The 19,676-nt window shown below is 37.8% G+C and overlaps 2 protein-coding genes and 2 pseudogenes across 2 annotated transcripts; 1 reads left to right on the top strand and 3 right to left on the bottom strand.

Annotated features, from left to right (window-relative positions):
- The first annotated feature begins 3,502 nt into the window (after positions 1-3,502).
- OR51S1 (olfactory receptor family 51 subfamily S member 1) lies at positions 3,503-4,474 on the top strand. The gene has a single exon (XM_077112137.1). The coding sequence runs from the start codon at positions 3,503-3,505 to the stop codon at positions 4,472-4,474; it is 972 nt and encodes a 323-aa protein (XP_076968252.1).
- Positions 4,475-8,304: 3,830 nt separating this feature from the next.
- LOC143644586 (alcohol dehydrogenase S chain pseudogene) lies at positions 8,305-9,820 on the bottom strand (annotated as a pseudogene).
- Positions 9,821-12,074: 2,254 nt separating this feature from the next.
- Positions 12,075-12,953, bottom strand: LOC143645146 (olfactory receptor 51A7-like; annotated as a pseudogene).
- Positions 12,954-17,978: 5,025 nt separating this feature from the next.
- On the bottom strand, positions 17,979-18,929 carry LOC143643519 (olfactory receptor 51F2). The gene has a single exon (XM_077112136.1). The coding sequence runs from the start codon at positions 18,927-18,929 to the stop codon at positions 17,979-17,981; it is 951 nt and encodes a 316-aa protein (XP_076968251.1).
- Between the last annotated feature and the right edge of the window lie 747 nt (positions 18,930-19,676).

Raw genomic sequence — 19,676 nt, 5'->3', positions numbered from 1 at the left:
GCATCTCTAATTTAATTTTGTTAGCATCAGAAACTTTTTTATGATTTAAATACTTCATAACTTTATTGAGACTTATTTTGTGACCAGTCTATGGTTTATCATGCAGAATTTTCCATGGGGGCTTGAAAAGAATATGTATTCTGCTCATGGATGGAATGTTTTATAAATGTCATTTTGATTCATACAGGTATTCAAGTCTTCTATTTCCTTGCTGATTTTTATCAGTCGTTGAGAGTGTGATCTGAAATCCTAAACTGTTGTTGTATTATTTATTCTGTTATCAATTTTGTCGGTTTTGCTTTATGTATTTTGGGTATCTATTTCTATTTGTATATATATTAGTAATTTTTATATTTTCCTGATGTTTTTACTATTTGTCATTGTGTATTGTCCTACTTTGTTTCATAATGTCTTGAAGTCTATTTTGTTTGGTGGAGAATAGCCACTCCAGCACTCTCTCTGTTTTTTTCTGTTTTTTTTTTTTTGAATACTGTATGGCTGGGTCATTTCATTCTTTTTCCATTTGAGTATCCCTTATTGCAGCACTATTTGTTGAATTTCTGTTTGTATGTTAGGAAGTGCATGGACCAGGAATCAAACCCCGGTCTCCCACATGACAAGGCTAGAATTCTACCACTGAACTATCCTTGCACCCCCCACGCCTGCTCTCTTATGGCTATTGTTTGTGTGATATAACTTTTTCCATCTTTTTATTTTCAAACTATTTATGTCTTTGAACCTAACATATCTATCATGTATACAGAATGTAGTAATTTTCTTGTATGATAATCTATGCTTTTTGGGAACTGTAATGTAATTATTGATATGGTTGGTTGGAATCTCATCTGTCAGTTTGCTGTTTGTTTTCTATTAAAAAGCCACATCTTTTTTGTTCTTCTGTTTCTCCTTTATTACCTTCATTTCTGTTAAATAAATGTTTTTCACCAAGCATTTTAATTCCTCTCTTGATTTATATTTACTGTCTTTAAGATATTTTATTAGCTATTGCTTAAGGATTGCAAATATGCACATATACTCATTAACTTATGATAATCTACTTCAGAACAATATTAACTTAATTCCAGTGAAATATAGAAAGTATTCTCTAATATATGTCCTTTTCCTCTCCTTTGTGCTATTATCACCATACATTTTATTTCCATTTGGATATTGACCCCAAAATAGTGTCATAAATAACTGTTTAAATGACCTATGTCATTTAGAGAAATTTAGAGAAAAATGAAGAAAAATATATATTTACAATCTAGTTTCACTTTCTTTCAGTCACAATCCCTTGTTAAATCTCCTGGTAGTCTGATGATCTCTTGTTTGCCCTAAATAGGACTACCGCCAGAGGGGGTGTTACCGATTGGCCCTTCTGTTCCATTACTGGCAATGCTCCAAACCAAGAAAGCAACCTCAGGAAGCTGCAGCAAAGCTTTTGGTTTTCCCTGCCTGCTCTGTGCTGTCAGACCTGCACGCAGAGACAGTGGTAGTGGTGAAAGCAGCCCCAGGACTTACTTGCTATTTCCCAAAGTTCAGCAGTTTTACTTGATAGGCTTTAATGAATATTCCTTAGATGGGTTTCCAGAGTTAAAAAAAAAAAAAAGGATGTTGGGGGTGCTATAGCAGTTCAGTGGTAGAATTCTTACCGCCATGAGAGAGACCCAGGTTCGATTTCTTGTCAATGCACTTCCCCCCAAAAAAGCAAACAAGAAAAACAAACAAAAATTCAACAAATGGTTTTGTAATAACAGGATACTCACATAGAAAAACAATGAACTGCGACCCCACCATACAGCTATACAGAAAAAAAAAGATGTTATTGACAGCTTGGCCCAGTTTTTTTTTTTGAGGGGGTGGTGGTGGTGGTGTATGGTCCGGTAATCGGACCCGAGTCTCCTTCATGAAACGCTGGCATTCTGACCACTGAACTACCCATGCACCTTAGCCCAGTTTTATAGTTGCATTTTGGAGAAGCAATTTATTAACTTTCTCATGCCAGAACTGAAAATATCTTTCTATGTATTCATGTTTTAATGTCATCTGTTGGATTAAATTCTTGTTTCATTCATTTTCCTTTTTTAGTTTGAAAGTTATTACATTTCATTTAAGATGTTAAATTTATATTTTTAGCACATATACATGCTTTTGGAATTTTCTAATAAATATTTCCAGTTAAGTTGACTCCATATCTTCTCCTAAAGACATTGCTTAGCATATTTTTATTTCACTTTTTACCCCATTCCAATTTTCATGTTGATTTTGTCTGAAATTTCAGTTTCAACTATTTTAAGCATTTGATTTAGGGAAGAAGATATGGCTTTAATACATGCCCAATCTTTCTTTTCTTAGCTTTTTTTTAAACTTTTTTATTGCATAGTATAACATATATACAAAGCAAAGAATTAAAAAAGCAATAGTTTTCAAAGCGTTCTTCAACAGGTGTTTACAGGACAGATCCCAGAGTTTGTCTTGGCAGGCAATCCTTCTTATCGAAATTACAAATAATAACTTCAGTTATACAGGAAGTGAGGCTAACTTGAGGCTTTTACTTTGGGAAAGTGTTGAGTAGTGATGCCACCAACTGACTTAGGGAATCAAGATGTGTTTCATTGTTTTAATCATTATTGTTATTGTTGATTTCCGCAACTCCATCTTCAGGTTGAGTAATATGGAGAACGTTTTCAAATCCATCTCTTAAGACATTAACATCTACTTTGGATTATTTGAATTTAAGATACAATTTGCCCAAGAGGAGATTGCCAGATTGAAATGAATAATGGTCTGTAGGATATATTGGAGATTCATCAGTTTATAGCGTTTAATTGATCCCGTGAGTATAGATAGAAAAACTGAGGAGAAGGAAGAGTGCTAAAAAGAGATCCCTGAAAAACCCAATGTATAAACTGTATAGGAGGCAGGAAGGTGAACAAAGGGGATGAATTCTGAGACATAGAATTAAAAAGATAAGGAGAGTAGATTCATAATAGCCAAAGTTCCTTGAGAAATCAATCAAGCTTAGGAAAAGCAAGTGAACCTTTGATTTAGCAATGGAGAGGGAATTGATGACCTTAATGTAAACAGTTAAAGGGTGCTGAAATATGAATGCTTTAGGGTAGCACAGAAGTTATTTGACTAAATTTAGCAGGAAGAGAAAAAGTAGATATAGGAGGATCAACTCCCTCCTCAGGTATTTGTTTTTAAAGGTGAGAATTAAATTAGGAGACAGCTACAGTGAAAGGCAGGGAGAAGGTAAATGGAAAAATGATTTAGGGAGAGAAACAGAGTTTTTGGGGACAGTTACAGAAAGTCCTCCAAAGCGAGAGCTGACTATGGCCTAGATATGAGAGTGTATGTATGCCTGTGTGCAAATGGAAGGGATGTATGTGTATGCAAGGGGTGGGATGGAAGCAGATTGTTTTAGAAAGTATCATGCAATGTGTCATAAGATTAATTCTATCATTCTAATCAGTTTTCAGGTCCCAGAATTCAAAGCTAGATGTCAACACTTTCCATTCAGACAGCCCCTAATATCAGCTCTTCAATGGCTCCCACCTTCCTGCTGGTGGGCATGCCAGGCCTATCAGCTATACCCACCTGGTGGACGATACCCCTCATCACTGTCTACTTTCTCTGTGCCCTGGGCAATGGTACCATCCTCTGGATCATTGCCCTTGAGCCCACCCTGCACCACCCAGTGTATGTCTTCCTCTTCCTTCTCAGTGTGTCTGACATTGGCCTGGCCACAGCATTGACACCTACCTTGCTGGGCCTTGCCCTTGCTGATGCTCACATTATCCCTGCCTCAGCCTGCCTCCTCCAGATGTTCTTTGTCCATGTATTTTCTGTCATGGAGTCCTCTGTCTTGCTTGCCATGGCCTTAGATCGGACACTGGCCATCTGCCTCCCTCTCCACTACCCAGCACTCATTGGCAATGGTGTTGTTATCAAGATTGGCCTGGCCATTGCTTTCCGATGTCTGGGTCTCCACCTGCCCCTGCCATTCCTCCTAGCCCACATGCCCTACTGCCACCCACAGGTCCTGACCCACTCTTATTGCTTGCACCCAGATGTGGCTCGTCTGGCCTGCCCAGGAGCTTGGGGTGCAATCTACAGTCTCTTTGTGGTTCTGTCAGTCATGGGATTGGACCCTCTGCTTATTTTCTTATCTTATGGCCTGATTGGCAGGGTGTTACAGGGTTTGGGATCCAGTGAGGAGCGTTGGAAAGCTGGTCAAACTTGTGCAGTCCACCTCTGTGCTGTTCTCCTCTTCTATGTACCCATGATCCTCCTGGCAATTGTTGACCGTCTTAGGCTTCCAATCCCTCAAGCTGCCCATACTCTTCTATCCTATGTCCACTTCCTGCTTCCTCCATTGATAAACCCTATTCTCTACAGTGTCAAGATGAAGGAAATTAGAGAAAGAATATTCAAGAGGTTGCAGCCCAGGAAAGTGGGTTGTGCTCAGTGAGGAGGATGCGTCCCAAGGTTCCCTGATGCAAAGTTTTCCATGACTGAGAACTCTGGTCACTATGCATGAAATGGTCATTCAGATACACATAAATGTGTACAGGAGTGTTCTGCATGTCTCTAGAAGTATACATGTGTATTTCTGTGAATGCTTACAAGCCTCAGAGAATGGAAGTGATCCACCTACTGTCACACTACATGCCAATGGTATAGAAAGGATCAGAGGTTAGGTCTTGTCACAACTGTCCAACTGTGTGGCTATTGCTTTTGGTTAATTTCACCCACACAACTGTATGGCCTGAAGAAGTTAAGCAGCTACACAGCAGAGAAAAGAGAATACAAAAACATTCTACTCAACTGGTTGGAAGATTTTCCATTAGTGTTTGGTCCTCATAGGGAGTAGGCTGGATGAATATGACACAAGAAAGTCACTTAGGATCCTCAATTCAAGGTACACGCTGTGTCACACTGATCAGACCAGGAAAAAGAGTGAAATTTTTCATCCATTATTTAGTTTTCAAAATGTTAGTATAATTTTTGAAAGTACTAATGCATATTTCGTGTTAAAACTTAAAATAATTCAGAGAAATATATAATAAACTGAAATCACCTTAAATTATATCATCCAAACATAGCTATCACTACTTTTTTTGTGAACACTAGTGAATGTAAAGTCCTCTGTAAATGGAAGCATATAGGTGGTAGATGGAATTATTCGTCTCAATCATTTACTTCCTAGTCATAATATTTTATGCCTGCATCCATATCACGGGGGTCAAAGTGAACAGAATGTACCTTCACTTTGACAGCTTGGACACGTGACTTGCTTTGGTCAACAGGATGTAAGTGAATGTGATAAAAGCAGAGGTTTAAGTGTGAGTTTTGCAATGGAGCTTGACCTCTTGAGCTATGAGAAGTGTTTTCCCCAAGTAGGTGCTGCTCCTTCAATCTGGTCCCCAGATGAGACACAGGGTACAAATCTTTACCTTAACCACAACCTAGCTCCAATCCCAACTGACCAGAATCCTGAAGCAGAGCCCCCAGGCCAAAGCAGCCTGTATCTAGAGGTCCCCTGTCAACTTGATGACTCAGTGACACAATAAATGCTGTTGGTATACAGCAAAAGTGAACTAACACATTATATGTGTAGTTTTATGTTTTAAACATGATTAATTTCTCAATGTATTTGTCTTAATGTTCATGCAAGTATATGTGAGAAACTTGCCTTATTTTTAGCACAAAAGTTGCATAACATTCTATATGCCTTTGTACATTTGGCTTTTCTTATGGAATAAATCCCTCCAAGCCAACTAGTATCATGTAGTTCATTCAAACGCCTGCATAATATTCCATGCTATGTATGAATTAAAATGTATCCAACTATTTTTTGAAATAAACATTCTTATACAGTTCTCCATGTGTACTTAAACTTTTATTTCTATAAAACCGATTCCCAGATCATCATTATTGGCTTTAACAGATCACACATTTTTAAAATATCAATATGTGTTGGCAGATTCCTTTCCCAAATGACTATGCCAATTACTATTTCTATGCTTATGTTGGACAGGGTCTTTTTCTTGCATCACTGCAATCATTGACTGTTACCACTATTTAAAATTTTTCATCAGTTTTATGACTGGCAATGATCTAATTTTACTTCATTTTGAATTCATCAAATAATGAGTTTATTTTACATGTCTACCTGTTATTTGTTTCCTCTCATTAATTGTCTATTCAAATACAGTGTGTCCATTTTTCTATTGGACAGTACATGTTTTAAATATAATGTAGCAGGAGAACTTTGTTTCATGCTTTTCCAGACCTGGTATTTGTCTTTGGCCTTAATTTATTCAACCTTTGGTCAAGAAAATATGGATAGTTTTATATAATCAAATCCACCTTTATTTTCCATAATAATTTTTGCATTTCTATATCTTGCTTTATAAAAGAGTCTCCTTGACCCCTATGTTCTACATATATTCTCTTATGCTTTTCTTCCAAAATTGTTGTAAGTTTTTCTTTTACATCTTACTTCTATCTGAACTCTATCATCTTTATATACACAAATATGTGCAAATACTTGTACACATATACATATTTATATGTATGTACATATATATCCTGTTTTAGAGGACACAATTTATATTCATCAAAGTGAATAGGTACTAGTGTCAACATCATTTATGAAATACATTTTCTTTATCTCACTGACAGGAAATTCCACATGTCTATTATAAACATATATGTATGTATGAACTTTGCTTCAAAAATCTGTTTGTGTATTTATATATCTATATATATGTGTGTGTGTGTATACATGCATGTTTCTATAAGTATTTCTGTATATATGTATATTCAAGTATATACATATATATCACTGATCTATTCTCACAGCTTCAAAGTGTGATTTTTTTTATATGTGTGGTATAAAGTGATTCTGCTGTCACAAAATGAACAAACAAAAGCTATGAAATTCTAGAGGGAATTAATTATTTTTATAAATGTGAGAGAATTTTCATTTATAATAAGCTTTCCCATTGAGAATATATGGTATATGTTTCATTTATTAACATCTTGTTTATATATTTCAATAAAATTGTTTGCTTTAGGTAAATTTATTTCTGTGTATTTTATAAATGACATTTGCTACTATTATAAATATAGCATTTCCCCATTTCTAGTTAGACATATGTAATTGCTAGGTAAACCTTTTATTTTTATCTTGCATTAATACATCAATATATCTTACCAGAATAACACATGCATTATAGTAGTGTTTTTTAATATACTTTATAAGTAAAAATAGATGATTGGTACCTTTTTCCCAATATACATTCAAATTATTTCATTTTCTTGTGTAATTTACTAGAACCTCCAAAAACAGTTATGAAAGATAATAGTTAAAGTAAACATTCAAGTATTTTACATGATTTCAATAGAAATGGCTTTAATGTCTCACCTATTAAAATGACAGTTTGCTGCTAAATCTTTAGTTAAAATTTATAATATTTAAATGTTCATTTAAAGTTCTATTTTACTTAGTTTTTAGTAAGTTTACCTGCCGTATCCTATCAAATGCCTTTTCAGTATTCGATGATATAATTGTCTGCTTCATCGTGTTGAATTTCTAATACTGAAACATCCTTGGTCTCTGATGTATACAGAGAAATATATTTTAAATGAAAAGAGGTAGGTTGAATCCACTCAATATGTAAACAAAAACACACTATGATGTTTATATTGGGATATAGACCCAGAACACAAAATTTGTATCCTCACATTATATCAAGACTTTCTGCAGGGTATATATTCTCTTGTTCAACTAATCAGAATTAGTCTCTCCATTTTACAAATGAGAAAACTGAGGCTAAGGATGTAAGAATATCCCAAGTCTCTAAAATTAGTTCCAATCAGAAAAACATTTTCAGATGTGCCTTAATCCAAAGACTCTGCCGCACCACACTCTTGAAGTAGTCGGATAGAGAAACATCTTCGTCGTGAATCCGCAGTGATGAGGCCTCTGAGAAACCCGACTCTTCCAAGTCCTGCCCCCTCCTTGTCCCAGGCACAGCCAGTGCCAGCCTTCCATGCATTTCAAGGGTGGGGAATGATCATAAACCCAGGGTTAGTCAACAGGCCTGGGTTGAACTCTCACTCCACTAATTGCTTGTGTAATGTGGCATTTGCTGGCCCCATGTTTGCAAAATAGGTATAATGAGAATTGCATGAAATCAAGTTCCTGTATCACAGCCTCCGAATATAGAAGATAGTCAATAAATGGTAATTAATTGGTATTAATAATAAAATTAACAATAATGGTATTCAAACTTTTTTTTTTTGAGTCATAGCTTTATTGAAATGCATCATTAGTGCAAGTTATTATTAATAGGTGAAATTTTCCATAGTGTTGGGGTAGAATGAGCAAATGGAAAGAAGTTTCTGGGCAATTTTCAGAAAAAACTGATTGTTCTACAAAATGAACTCTATATAGATAGTAAGAAAACAGTATTCATAGAAATTTCTGCTTCTTATGGAATGTTCCCATGTATATTTTTTTATAGCATCTGGTAAGGGAAAAGTCAATGCTGTTGTTTCCCTGGTGTTCTGGATGAGGATGGCATGGAACAGTCAGAAGACGGTATAAGTGAAGGTGTCACAGTGTCTCAAAATTTGAGTACAGTACGGATGCTCTTTCCATGGTGAAGCAGGTCAAATCCTTCATTGATTTTTTCAAAAGGTAAAGCATGGGTTATTAATAGATCTAGTGGAATCTTTTTGGCCATAATATCTGCCACAAGTTTTGGGACAGAGTCTTTACTCTTAAAGCCACCAAAAAGTGCCCCTTTCCAGGTGCGACCAGTCAATAGCAGCATAGGATTCACCGAGAGGTTTTCAGAACTTGGAGGTACCCCTATTATGACACTTACACCAAATGCCTCATGACAGCATGACAGTGCCTGAAGCATGGTGTCGATCTGACCAACAGCTTCAAATGAAAAGTCCACCCCACCTCCAGTCATTTCCTTCAGCACCTCATGGATGGGTTTCTGGAAGTTCTGAGGGTTGATGCACTCAGTGGCCCCCAGCTCTTTGGCCTTTGCAAATTTGTCCTTGTTGATATCCACCCCAATGATCCTGGCTGCTCCAGCTGCCTTACAGCCAATGACAGCAGACAATCCGACTCCTCCAAGGCCAATCACAGCACAGGTGGAGCCTGGGGTGACCTTGGCAACTTTGACTGCAGACCCATAACCAGTAGACAATGCACAGCCGACAAGGCAGACTTTCTCCAGTGGTGCTGCTGCATCGATCTTGACCACTGAGATCTCATCCACCACTGTGTACTCAGAGAAGGTGCTGGTGTGGGCGAAGTGGTAAATGGGCTTCCCTTTGCAGGTGAACCTGGTGGTGCCATCCTGCATGGTCCCCCGAGGGTTGGTCAGACCCATTTTCACACAGTTGTTGGCTTCTGGGTGTTTACAAATGATACATTCCCCACACTGGGGAACACACAGTGGTATGACTTTATCACCTGGTTTGACTGCAGTCACCCCCTCACCAATGCTCTCCACGATGCCGGCTCCCTCATGGCCTAATATTGCAGGGAGTGTTGCGACAAAATGCCCATTAACCACATGGTCATCTGAGCCACAGATTCCTGTGGCCACCATCTTAATGCGAACTTCATAGGCCTTGGGGGGTGCGACCTCCACCTCCTCAATGGAAAAGGGTTTCTTTAGGTCCCAAAGCACAGCCGCTTTGCATTTTATTACTTTTCCTGCTGTGCTCATGTTGTTTCTGTCTTCTCTGTGAGCCAGGAGACTTGTGAATTCTTGTCAACTTCCTTCTTTACCAATATGACTCAAGTCCTCTTCTGTTGGCTGGACACACGTGCCTCTAATGAGACTTTCCCTTGGTTCCTTAGTATTGATTTGGAGTCCTCTTCTTTGAGCCCCATGTTGGGTGCCAAATGTTGCTTCCTATTGAAACGGAGCTTGAAGGATATTAAGGAATGATGAGAAAAAAAAGGAATAAAGGAAGGAAGGAAGGAAGGAAGGAAGGAAGGAAGGAAGGAAGGAAGGAAGGAAGGAAGGAAGAAAGAAAGAAAGAAAGAAAGAAGACACAGATGGGTTCAGGGGGTCTGAAGCTTGAGTTTACTTCAGACAGACTTCAGACAATTTTATTCTTAAGCAGATCCAAAGAAAGAAAGAAAGAAAAGAAAGAAAAGAAAGAAAAGAAAAGAAAGAAAGAAAGAAAGAAAGAAAGAAAGAAAGAAAGAAAGAAAGAAAGAAAGAAAGAAAGAAAGAAAGAAAGAAAGAAAGAAAGAAAGAAAGAAAGAAAGAAAGAAAGAAAGAAAGAAAGAAAGAAAGAAAGAAAGAAAGAAAGAAAGAAAGAAAGAAAGAAAGAAAGACACAGATGGGTTCAGGGGGTCTGAAGCTTGAGTTTGGGATTCAAACTTTTTAATGTATTCTCCATCTGAATGAAGTAAGTACTTTAAAGCTGGAAGGGCTTTTAGAATTCTCAAAACCCCATTTTAGACAAGGGAAATTGCAACTTGGGGCCTGCTGAAAGCACCTTTGACTGGATCTTTAGAAATCAGTGACAGGTACAGAATGAAAACCCAGCAATGCCAGCTACCTCCAAGTGTTTATTACTCAGTTAAGTGAAAGAGCAGGGAATCCTGCCCTTTGCCTCAGGGCTTCAACTACTTTCTCCTGTTTCTGGCTCACCACATCTAGTAGCAATCGTCAGAATCTTGAGGTGTATAGTGGCTGCAATTACCGCATGTGGCCAGCAGGGGCATTGTTCTTTCTCTGCAAATCTATCTCCTCGCCTCAACTTGATTAATATGCACTTGGCAAATCACATTCTTTTTCCTACAACAGGACATTTGGGAATGAAAGTATTAGGGAGAATATTTACTGCTGTAAGTACAATGTAACAGTAATACAGGGAGCTGGAATTTTGACCAGGAATAACTCTCAGAATCCAGGTGTCAGAGTTAGCCCCAATACTAGACAAAGCTCTCCAGACCTTTACCCAAAATTTAATTAATTGTGTGTGCATGAGTGTGTGTGTGGGGGGCGGAGGGCAGAGACACTTTACTCTTAGACTTTTCTTTTAGTTCAAACTGATATACAACTACCAAACTCATACTATAGACAAGGCACTTAATTGTTAGGAAACTTAAAATTGAATAAGACACAATTCTTGCCCTCTGGAAACTCATGATATAGTTGATGAGAGAGACATATGTATGATGTTGGAGGTGCATATGGGTTTCCAGCCATTGAGAGCTCAACCTTTTACTTTTACTATAACTGCTACTAAATGCCACTATCCTCCTATACTGTCTTTACCCCATACTGCCATCCTCTAAAATTGACTTCATCAAAAGATATAGTCTCCCTAGCCTCCCCTTTCACATTTTCACAGAAAAGTTTCTCTCAAGCATTAATGTACATACCACTTATCCGGAAATCTTGCTAAAATACAGATTCTGCCTTAATAGGCTTGCAGCAGGGCATGAGATTCTGCAGCACTAACTACTTTCCCGGTGATGCTGATGCTATTGATCAGTGATCCACACTTTGAGTAGCAATCTAGAGAACATACTTAAGCTCAAACACCTTTTAAAGGGTTAATATAAATCATAATGAGGAATCAGATCCAGGGACACAAATACAGAAATGTTAAATGGTTCCAGAATCTTGCAGAGTTCGCCCAGTCACTATTCAAGACTTCTTTCCTGTCTCCTCTTCTGAAGCCTCTCTGGACTCTTACTCTTTATTCTTATGTTAGAAGATTCACACCATCAATTCCCAAATAGCCACAAAAAAATTCCCAACTTCTCTATGAATTGTAGTCCTCTTCTTTCTTAAAAGCAGAAAAAGTGTGTATACTACATGCCCAAGAGGGATTAATTGATTAATTAATTGGTTAACTAATAATAACTTAATGAAATAAATTGAACCATACCCTTTCTGGGAGAAATGCTGTCCTGATCCCAAGACAATTTATTAGAAGATGTAACTCCCACTTTTTCCCCACCATTTAGATTTCAGATCAAGTTTTTCCAGTACCTTCATTCTAATCTGCTAAGTTTTTGTACAAAATATAAGGGGATTCACCAAAGGTGGCACCAGCAAGAATGTATCAGCTATTGGAATCATAGCCAAAGGGGAATTATTATTGGCAGAGCGATACCTGGTAGCCAAGGTAATGATGAGCACCAAGAAAATAAACATAGCACAGATGTGGGACACACAGATGTTAAGAGCTTTGAGCCATTCTGCAAGGTGTGCAATATCCATACATTCAGGATGAATATATAGGAAACAGCAATGAACACACAGTCTGACATCAGGCAGAATGTGACAAAGAGACCATAGCAAAAGTGGACCCTATTGTAAGAGCAGGCCAGCTTCATGATTTCTTGGTGAAGGCTGTAGGAGTGTAATGATAGGCATTTATTACAGAATCTAAGTAATTTTAAAATAAAATAAAGAAAATAAAGGGGGCAGAATTCTCACCTGCCATTTGATTCTTGGTGTCTGCCCATGGAAGGAAGGAAGGAGGGGAGGAAGGGAGGAAAGAAAGAAGGAAGAAAGGGGACACATTAGAAGAATGTTCTTCATAGCAAATGACAGCTCAATGTGTACAACTCTGGAGCTGGTGACAATGGAGCTATACCTCAGGGGGTTGTGAAGTCCTACAAAGTGATCAAATGGCATGATCAGAAGTACTGAAGACTCCATGTCTGTGAATCCGTGGATAAAGGACATCTGGGCAATGCAAGCATCAGCAGAAATTCCCATGACATTGAACAGGAAGAGCCTCAGCAAAGTAGGCAAGGAGTTGAAAGACAGGCCCAGGTCAGATAGGAGCAGCATAGAGAGGAAACTGTACATGGGCTCATGCAGAGAAGGCTCTTTTCTGACAACACATAATATGGTACAGTTGCTGAGGATGGCCATGGGGTACACAAGGCAGAGAGGGATGGAGATTCAAATGAGTGCATGCTTCAGCCCTGGGATCCCTGTGGGCTCGCTGGTGGCTGGTTAGCTGATGGCTGGGGGTAAGCGGCTGTACTGAGTCAGTCACATAGATGCAGAGCACACAGCACACGACTCAGGAGACAACCCTCAGGGGAAAATGGAAGGCTCTGCTTTATTCAGGAAGTACACAGGCTTATATAGGCTGGGAAGCATGCAGGGACATGTGTCGGGCTGGGATTGGTGGTCGTTGTTGCTAGGGTGGAGGGCAGATTTCTGGGATTGGTCACCGTTGTTGCTAGGACGGAGGGCAGATTTTGGGTCAGCCATTTTGTGTTGCCTTGCATCAGCCACGGCAGCCATGTTAGCAATATTTTATGGCTTCTCCAACAATAGTGATATTTTATGGCTTCTCCAACAGATCCCAATGAATAGGAAGGTGGAGATTTTAATTTCTGAGGCATTGAAAGGAAACATCATAAATAGGTCTCTCATTTATCTGCTCCATTATCAGAAATAGTGTAAGAAATTATTTTAGTTATAATTACTATATTAATGCTCAGTAGATTAAATATATTTCCAACTAAACATAACTTGCCCTTTGGCATCATGAAAGAATGTAATATAACTTTTCCTGTATAAAGAAAAATGTGGAGTAGGTTTAAACTGGTTCTTGATGTTATTTGTTTAAGACCTTTATACTCTCCGGGTCTATCTTAATATATGCCCTGATATCTTTATAAACAACTCTGTAGCTTAGAAGTAAGGTGTTTTGATAACCTTTTCTTGAAGCCACCAATTAATTATTTCTATGCATAGAGTGAACTAAGTTGTTAACAAGTAGAGATGTGGAAGATGTCTGAAGTCATGGGTGCTGTCAATGGACATGTCCTCACAAACAGCACAGACGCTCTATGATAGTAGGCATTAAAGGAGGTCTAAATGTTATATTAGTTTTCATGCTACATGTATGTGAAAACATAAAATTGGATTATAGTAGAAATCAACAAATTATGATCTGCTACCAAATATAATCCACAGCTTGTTTTCATACAACCCATGGACTAAATATTTTTTTACATTTTTAAAGAGTTATATTGAAAAAAAGGGAAAGGAAGATTATGTGACAGAGATGGTATGTGGCTGGAAAAGTCCAAAACATTTATTTTATAGCTTTTTACAGAACATATTTGTTGACCTCTGGACTAAGAAGTTATGATACTATACACATACACACACTCCTGCTAGTATGAGTGAATATGGACAGGGCTGGAGTAGGGGTCAAAAGGAACTTCAACTTTAAGAGTAATGTTTGATTTCTTTCATTAAAAAGAAACAGATGAAGCCAATATCTGAATGTTTAAATTATCAGTCAGGATAGTAAAAATACAAGTGTTACTCTCAGAACTTCTCTCTGTTCTTTTAATCCTCATCCAAAATTCTACTCATTAAGAAAATATCATGGAATTTTATATTTCTTGATCAAGAACTCTCCACACTCCTTTCTAGAGTAGAAAAAAGAAATAAATTATACTCCCTCCAATCACTGAGCCATCTGTTATGTACCATCATCAGTATATCCATTGCATCATCATTCATTAATTTGGCATATATTTATTAGCCATTATGTACAATGCACTCTTTATGCAAGGAACTAAAAAAACACAGATGAACAGGATAACCCCCCTATTTTTTTAGCTTATTTTTTAGAGTACAGATATATATATCAAAACACCAAGAAGTATAACTAATATAAAACTGACTACAAAGAAGAAAATGAATTCCAGAAACCCTTGAGCCTAAAACTAAAGTGTTTTTACCAGTGATGAGTGGTACCTAGCCAGTTTCGAATGGCTTAGCAAAACATGAACAACCTCCTCCCCTTTCAATTTTTAAACACAAATACGATACTTGGTTTAATTTTATTTTCCACATTCAATGGAGTGTACATTCAAATTAAAGCATTAAATAAGGCAGTATGAATTCTAAACCTTGATATACTTAATCAAAAGCATCTGTCCAGGTTGCCTTATGATACATCTTCCCATTACTACCTGGCATGTATCCTCATAATTCTAAGTTGATAACCCAATGGTCTCCAGGACCAGAAATAGGTTTAAGGTCACCAGGAGAAAAAGCATCTAAAACTAGAAAAAAAGCTAGATTTTTCAGGGAGCAAGGCACAGAGAATCCTGTCCTTAGAAGCAATAAATTTAGAGAATTGGGGTGAAAGTTGAAATAAATCTATTATTTTCCTCCTATTTTTCTTTCTCCAACTCAAACTACTGAATATAGTTTTTTGTTGTACATAAAAATATAAACCATAAAGGCCAAGGAGAGGGCTGACTTTTTAATCTCTGTTATACACATCGAAGAAAAGAAAATAATGAGATTAGGACAGCCAACTGACCACTCAGGTCATTCTGTGGAAGTCAAAGTGCTTCTGTAAGAACATCGAAGAAAATTTTTCTATCTCTAAAAATCAGGCCCAGTATTTAACCGAAAAGGTGTCATAATTGCAAAGTGGACAGAATGCGCAGTTTGATAGGTCTTCTCTGATAAACAAGGACACTGAAAAATACTATGAATAAAATAATGGGAAAATAGTTTGATCCTGACTTCTGAGATGTTGGCATTTGAGTGAAGAAGTCAGAGAATCTTGAAATGTTTGAATATTGCCTGCCAACAGAAGCAGTGGCTTTCCATATTTTCAGAAGAGACTCATTTCTCCCTATATGAAGACAATGCAAAAACCACCTAAGAACAGTGTCTCAGAAGATTTTGTTCTTTCCTTCCAAGGTCTGCCTTCATCATATATCACAGAATGAAGGCCAATATCCAGTCAGGTCTTAGCAAAATCTGGCATAGAAACATGCCCACTTGGAAAGAAATAACTATCCACAGATGGCATCCCAAAACCTACCAAATGGTATAAAGTGGATTCAGGTGAACACTTGTGGGCGTGGCTCCTGAAAGTTTTTAGACCCAAGACAGCAGAGAAAGTGGGTCTTGGTATGAATACAAGTCAACATAGAGGAGAATTCATTGTCATGAGAGCACTCAACCGTGTTATGCTATTCAGCATTATGGCCAGGAGAGGTGGAAATGTGTGAATGCACTATTGGGATGGTTACTTGAAATTTGGGCATGATGACAAAGTATGGCAAATTAGATGAAGATGTCAGAACTGCTTGGAATAATATAGAATATAGAGAAAGGGTTAGAAATCTCCAGGAAGAGTATTTATAATGTTGTAACAGAGAACTTACCATATAACCATTTACTAGTGGAAGAATGAAGGGCATCTCTCACTGAAGCAATAAAGAATGTATTTGTAAGAGGGTTCTGGTATCTTTGAGTAGTTCAGTATTTTCTATGCTCTCTAGGCTGGGTGTGGCCTCAAAAGATGCTACTGTAGAACTGTGCTCCCTAGCAATGAGGATGATGGGATTCTGAGGTCATATCACAGCATGTAACAACAAGAAGAAAGGTGGAAATATAGAAATGGCACCTCACTGATAGGCCACTGATAATCCCATCATGGTCTTTTGTAATTAGAGTAAGAGATTATGGAATTACAGCCAAAATTTTCTCATAGTTAGTGCAATGACTTTGCTGCTGTACTTATGGTTATCCCCCAAATGCCTGAATGAATAATTAGGAATAATATATTTATCATCTGGTAAAGCCCTCACATTGTTCTCAGTTCTGTTAAGTTAGAACCATCATGCTATAAATAACAAAGTGCAAGTTCAAGAAAGAGCAAATAAATTATGTGAGTAATTGGTCCAGCATTCCATGGCACCCATCACTACAATATTGATGCTACACTATTAGTTCAAACACCCATGACTTCACTGGGGGTTCAATGAACAGATGAAAGAAGAGGAAAACCAAGAGGCTTAGTTCATGGATGGATTTGTGGACAAGTTGGTGCTAAACAAAAAACAATCCAGAAGCATACTAGCTCCATACATTATGGTGGTGGTCATAAAAAAATTATGGTGAAGAAAAATCCTTCATAATAGACAGAGTAGTGAGTAATACCTTTGATTGCTAATTTTACAGGTAAGGGGATTTTTTCTGAGGTATGTAGACATACATTGCCTTCTTGACATTTCTGGAAGGCTTAGCTAGTTGTTAAGGCACAAGAAGAAGCAACTTAAGAGAAATGGACACAAGAAAGTCTGAAGAGGATAGATGTTGCAATACATTTGGAAGTGGGCATAAAGGGTGTGGTTCTTGGAATCTCATGTTAATACATACCAGAGATTACTCACTTCAGAAGAGGAAGGCCACATGAGTACATGAGTAACTACAGTTCCCCTTTGTTCTCCCAATGCTGATTCAGTGTGCATGTAATAGTCATTTTGGCAGAGATGTTGAAAATCATAAGGCAAAATCAGGGTTTCCTTTTACCAAGACATATATAATTATTAACAACTTTGCCCAACTAATACTAGTAACTAATATTGAACATTTGATGTGGTATTTTTCTATTTACATTATTACACTATTCTGCACATAATAAAGAACAACATAACGCCGCCTACATAAACCCCATAGTAAGTTACATTGACGTGTGCTTTAGGATGCACTCTATGACATTGCTATTATGGAAGCATTCAGTAGAGAATCAAGATTCAAAAAATTCCAATAAATCTAAGAGCTTTTTGAGTGTCATTCAGAAAAAAAAAAAGCTCATTGGCAATTTCCCATATTAAATCTGGATTCTTTGAAACTGTATGCATAGTCTGAATGAAGATTTTATGTAGGTCTCTTACCTGAATAATTGCTTAAATTCATTACCTCACTTGGTCTTAAAAAAAAAACACCACAGTTTAGATGATATTAATATGAATTCACTGACAAGAAGCAAATATCACATAACTAGTAGGTTGCATAGCTTGGACTCTTGGAGGTGTATCTAGGTACTTTAAGGAAATTACCCCATCCTAACAAAGCACTCATTCCTACATGGCATTATTTCACTCAGATGCAACATGATTAGACCTGGACCTGCTTTTGATTTAAGACCTTCATAACAGCCTTGCGTATTTGCTTAGTCTTCACACTATAGATGATAGGGTTGAGCACAGGAGGGATGAGCAGGAAGACATTGGCCATGACAGTGTGTACAAATGGAGGTGCTGAGTGGCCATAGCGATGCACAAGAGACAGGCTGATGAGAGGAATATAGAAGATGGCAACAGCACTGATGTGTGATATGCAGGTGCTGAAAGCTTTCTGACGCTCCTCTGAGGAAGCAATGCTGAGGACAGACCGGATGATCAAGATATAGGAGAGCAGGATACAAGGGCAGTCAAACCCTGTTGTGGAAAAGAGTGCAAGCAGACCGAGGATGCTGTTGATTTTGTTGTCTGTGCACGACAGCTGAATGAGATCAACATGGTAGCAGTAAGAATGGGAGAGGACCATAGAACTGCAGAAGGACAGCCTCTTGACTAAAAGCACAACCGGTAACATGACTGCAACATTCCTTATCAACATGCTCATCCCAATCTGGGCAATCCTGGCATTGGTGAGGATGATTGTATATCGCAGTGGGTCACAGATGGCCACAAAACGATCAAAGGCCATGGCCAGCAAAACCCCAGACTCCATGAAAGTAAATCCATGAAGAAAGAACATCTGGGCAATGCAGGCATTTATGTTGATCTCTCGCACTTCAAACCAGAAGACACCAAGTGTAGTAAAGAGAGTGCATAGAGACAAGCCCAGGTCTGTGGCTGAAAGCATAGAAAGGAAATAATACATGGGCTCATGAAGGCTTTGCTCCTGAAGGACCACAAACAGGATCACACTGTTCCCAGAGAGGGCGATGACATACAGGAGGCAAAAGGGGATGGAGAGCCAGGCCTGTGCTGCTTTCAGGCCTGGAATACCCGTCAGGAGAAAGGTCAGAGGCTGAACATTGGTATTATTGAAGGCCAGCATAATGACTGAGAAGACAGGGATATTTGAGTAATTAATCATTGACAAATAATAAACAAATACAGTTTAACACGTCTTACCACAGAACATCTTTCTTGTACTCAGATATTCACTGAATTGTTATTTCTGGCTCTCAAAAAACTTGGGTATTTTCTCTCTCCAAACTACTCAGCATTTCTCATTTGTTAAGAAAGGAGACTGCCTGGTTTATTCCACATCAAATTTTGTTGAGTGTATCGTCTATAGTTCTCTTTGGTGGCAACATCTATTGTAATTAAATCCTCCCTGCCTATCGGAATTCCCAATAGAATATTTAATATGATAAGAAATCTGGTTTCCAGTGCAGGGAAAATCAATTTTTATGCTGGAATAAATCACTGAACACAAGTCACACTGAGAATGTGGCTATAATTAGTTTTGCCTGGGAAATAACCAGCAGAATGCCAAAAGCATCCCTGAGACACATATCTGCATGTGTGATGACAGGATGGTGCAAAGAACCACCCAAAGAAAAATAATAATAGCTTCCAGTTGTTGAGAGCTCCCTTTGTTACTGACATTTTATTTGCATTACATAATTTTACCTAGACATCAACTATAGAAGGTAGATAGTCATGTGTATTTTTCAGATGAAGAAATTAAGATTCAGAAAAATTAAATATTCCACCAAAATTATCTTTATAAATGATCTTCCAATTGTGAGAAAAAAATGACAAATATAAGATATATGGAGAGAAGGAAGGGAGAGAG

Source organism: Tamandua tetradactyla, chromosome 8, assembly GCF_023851605.1.
Source record: "Tamandua tetradactyla isolate mTamTet1 chromosome 8, mTamTet1.pri, whole genome shotgun sequence".
Classification (NCBI taxonomy): Eukaryota; Metazoa; Chordata; class Mammalia; order Pilosa; family Myrmecophagidae; genus Tamandua; species Tamandua tetradactyla.
This window is presented reverse-complemented; position numbering and strand designations above follow the sequence as displayed.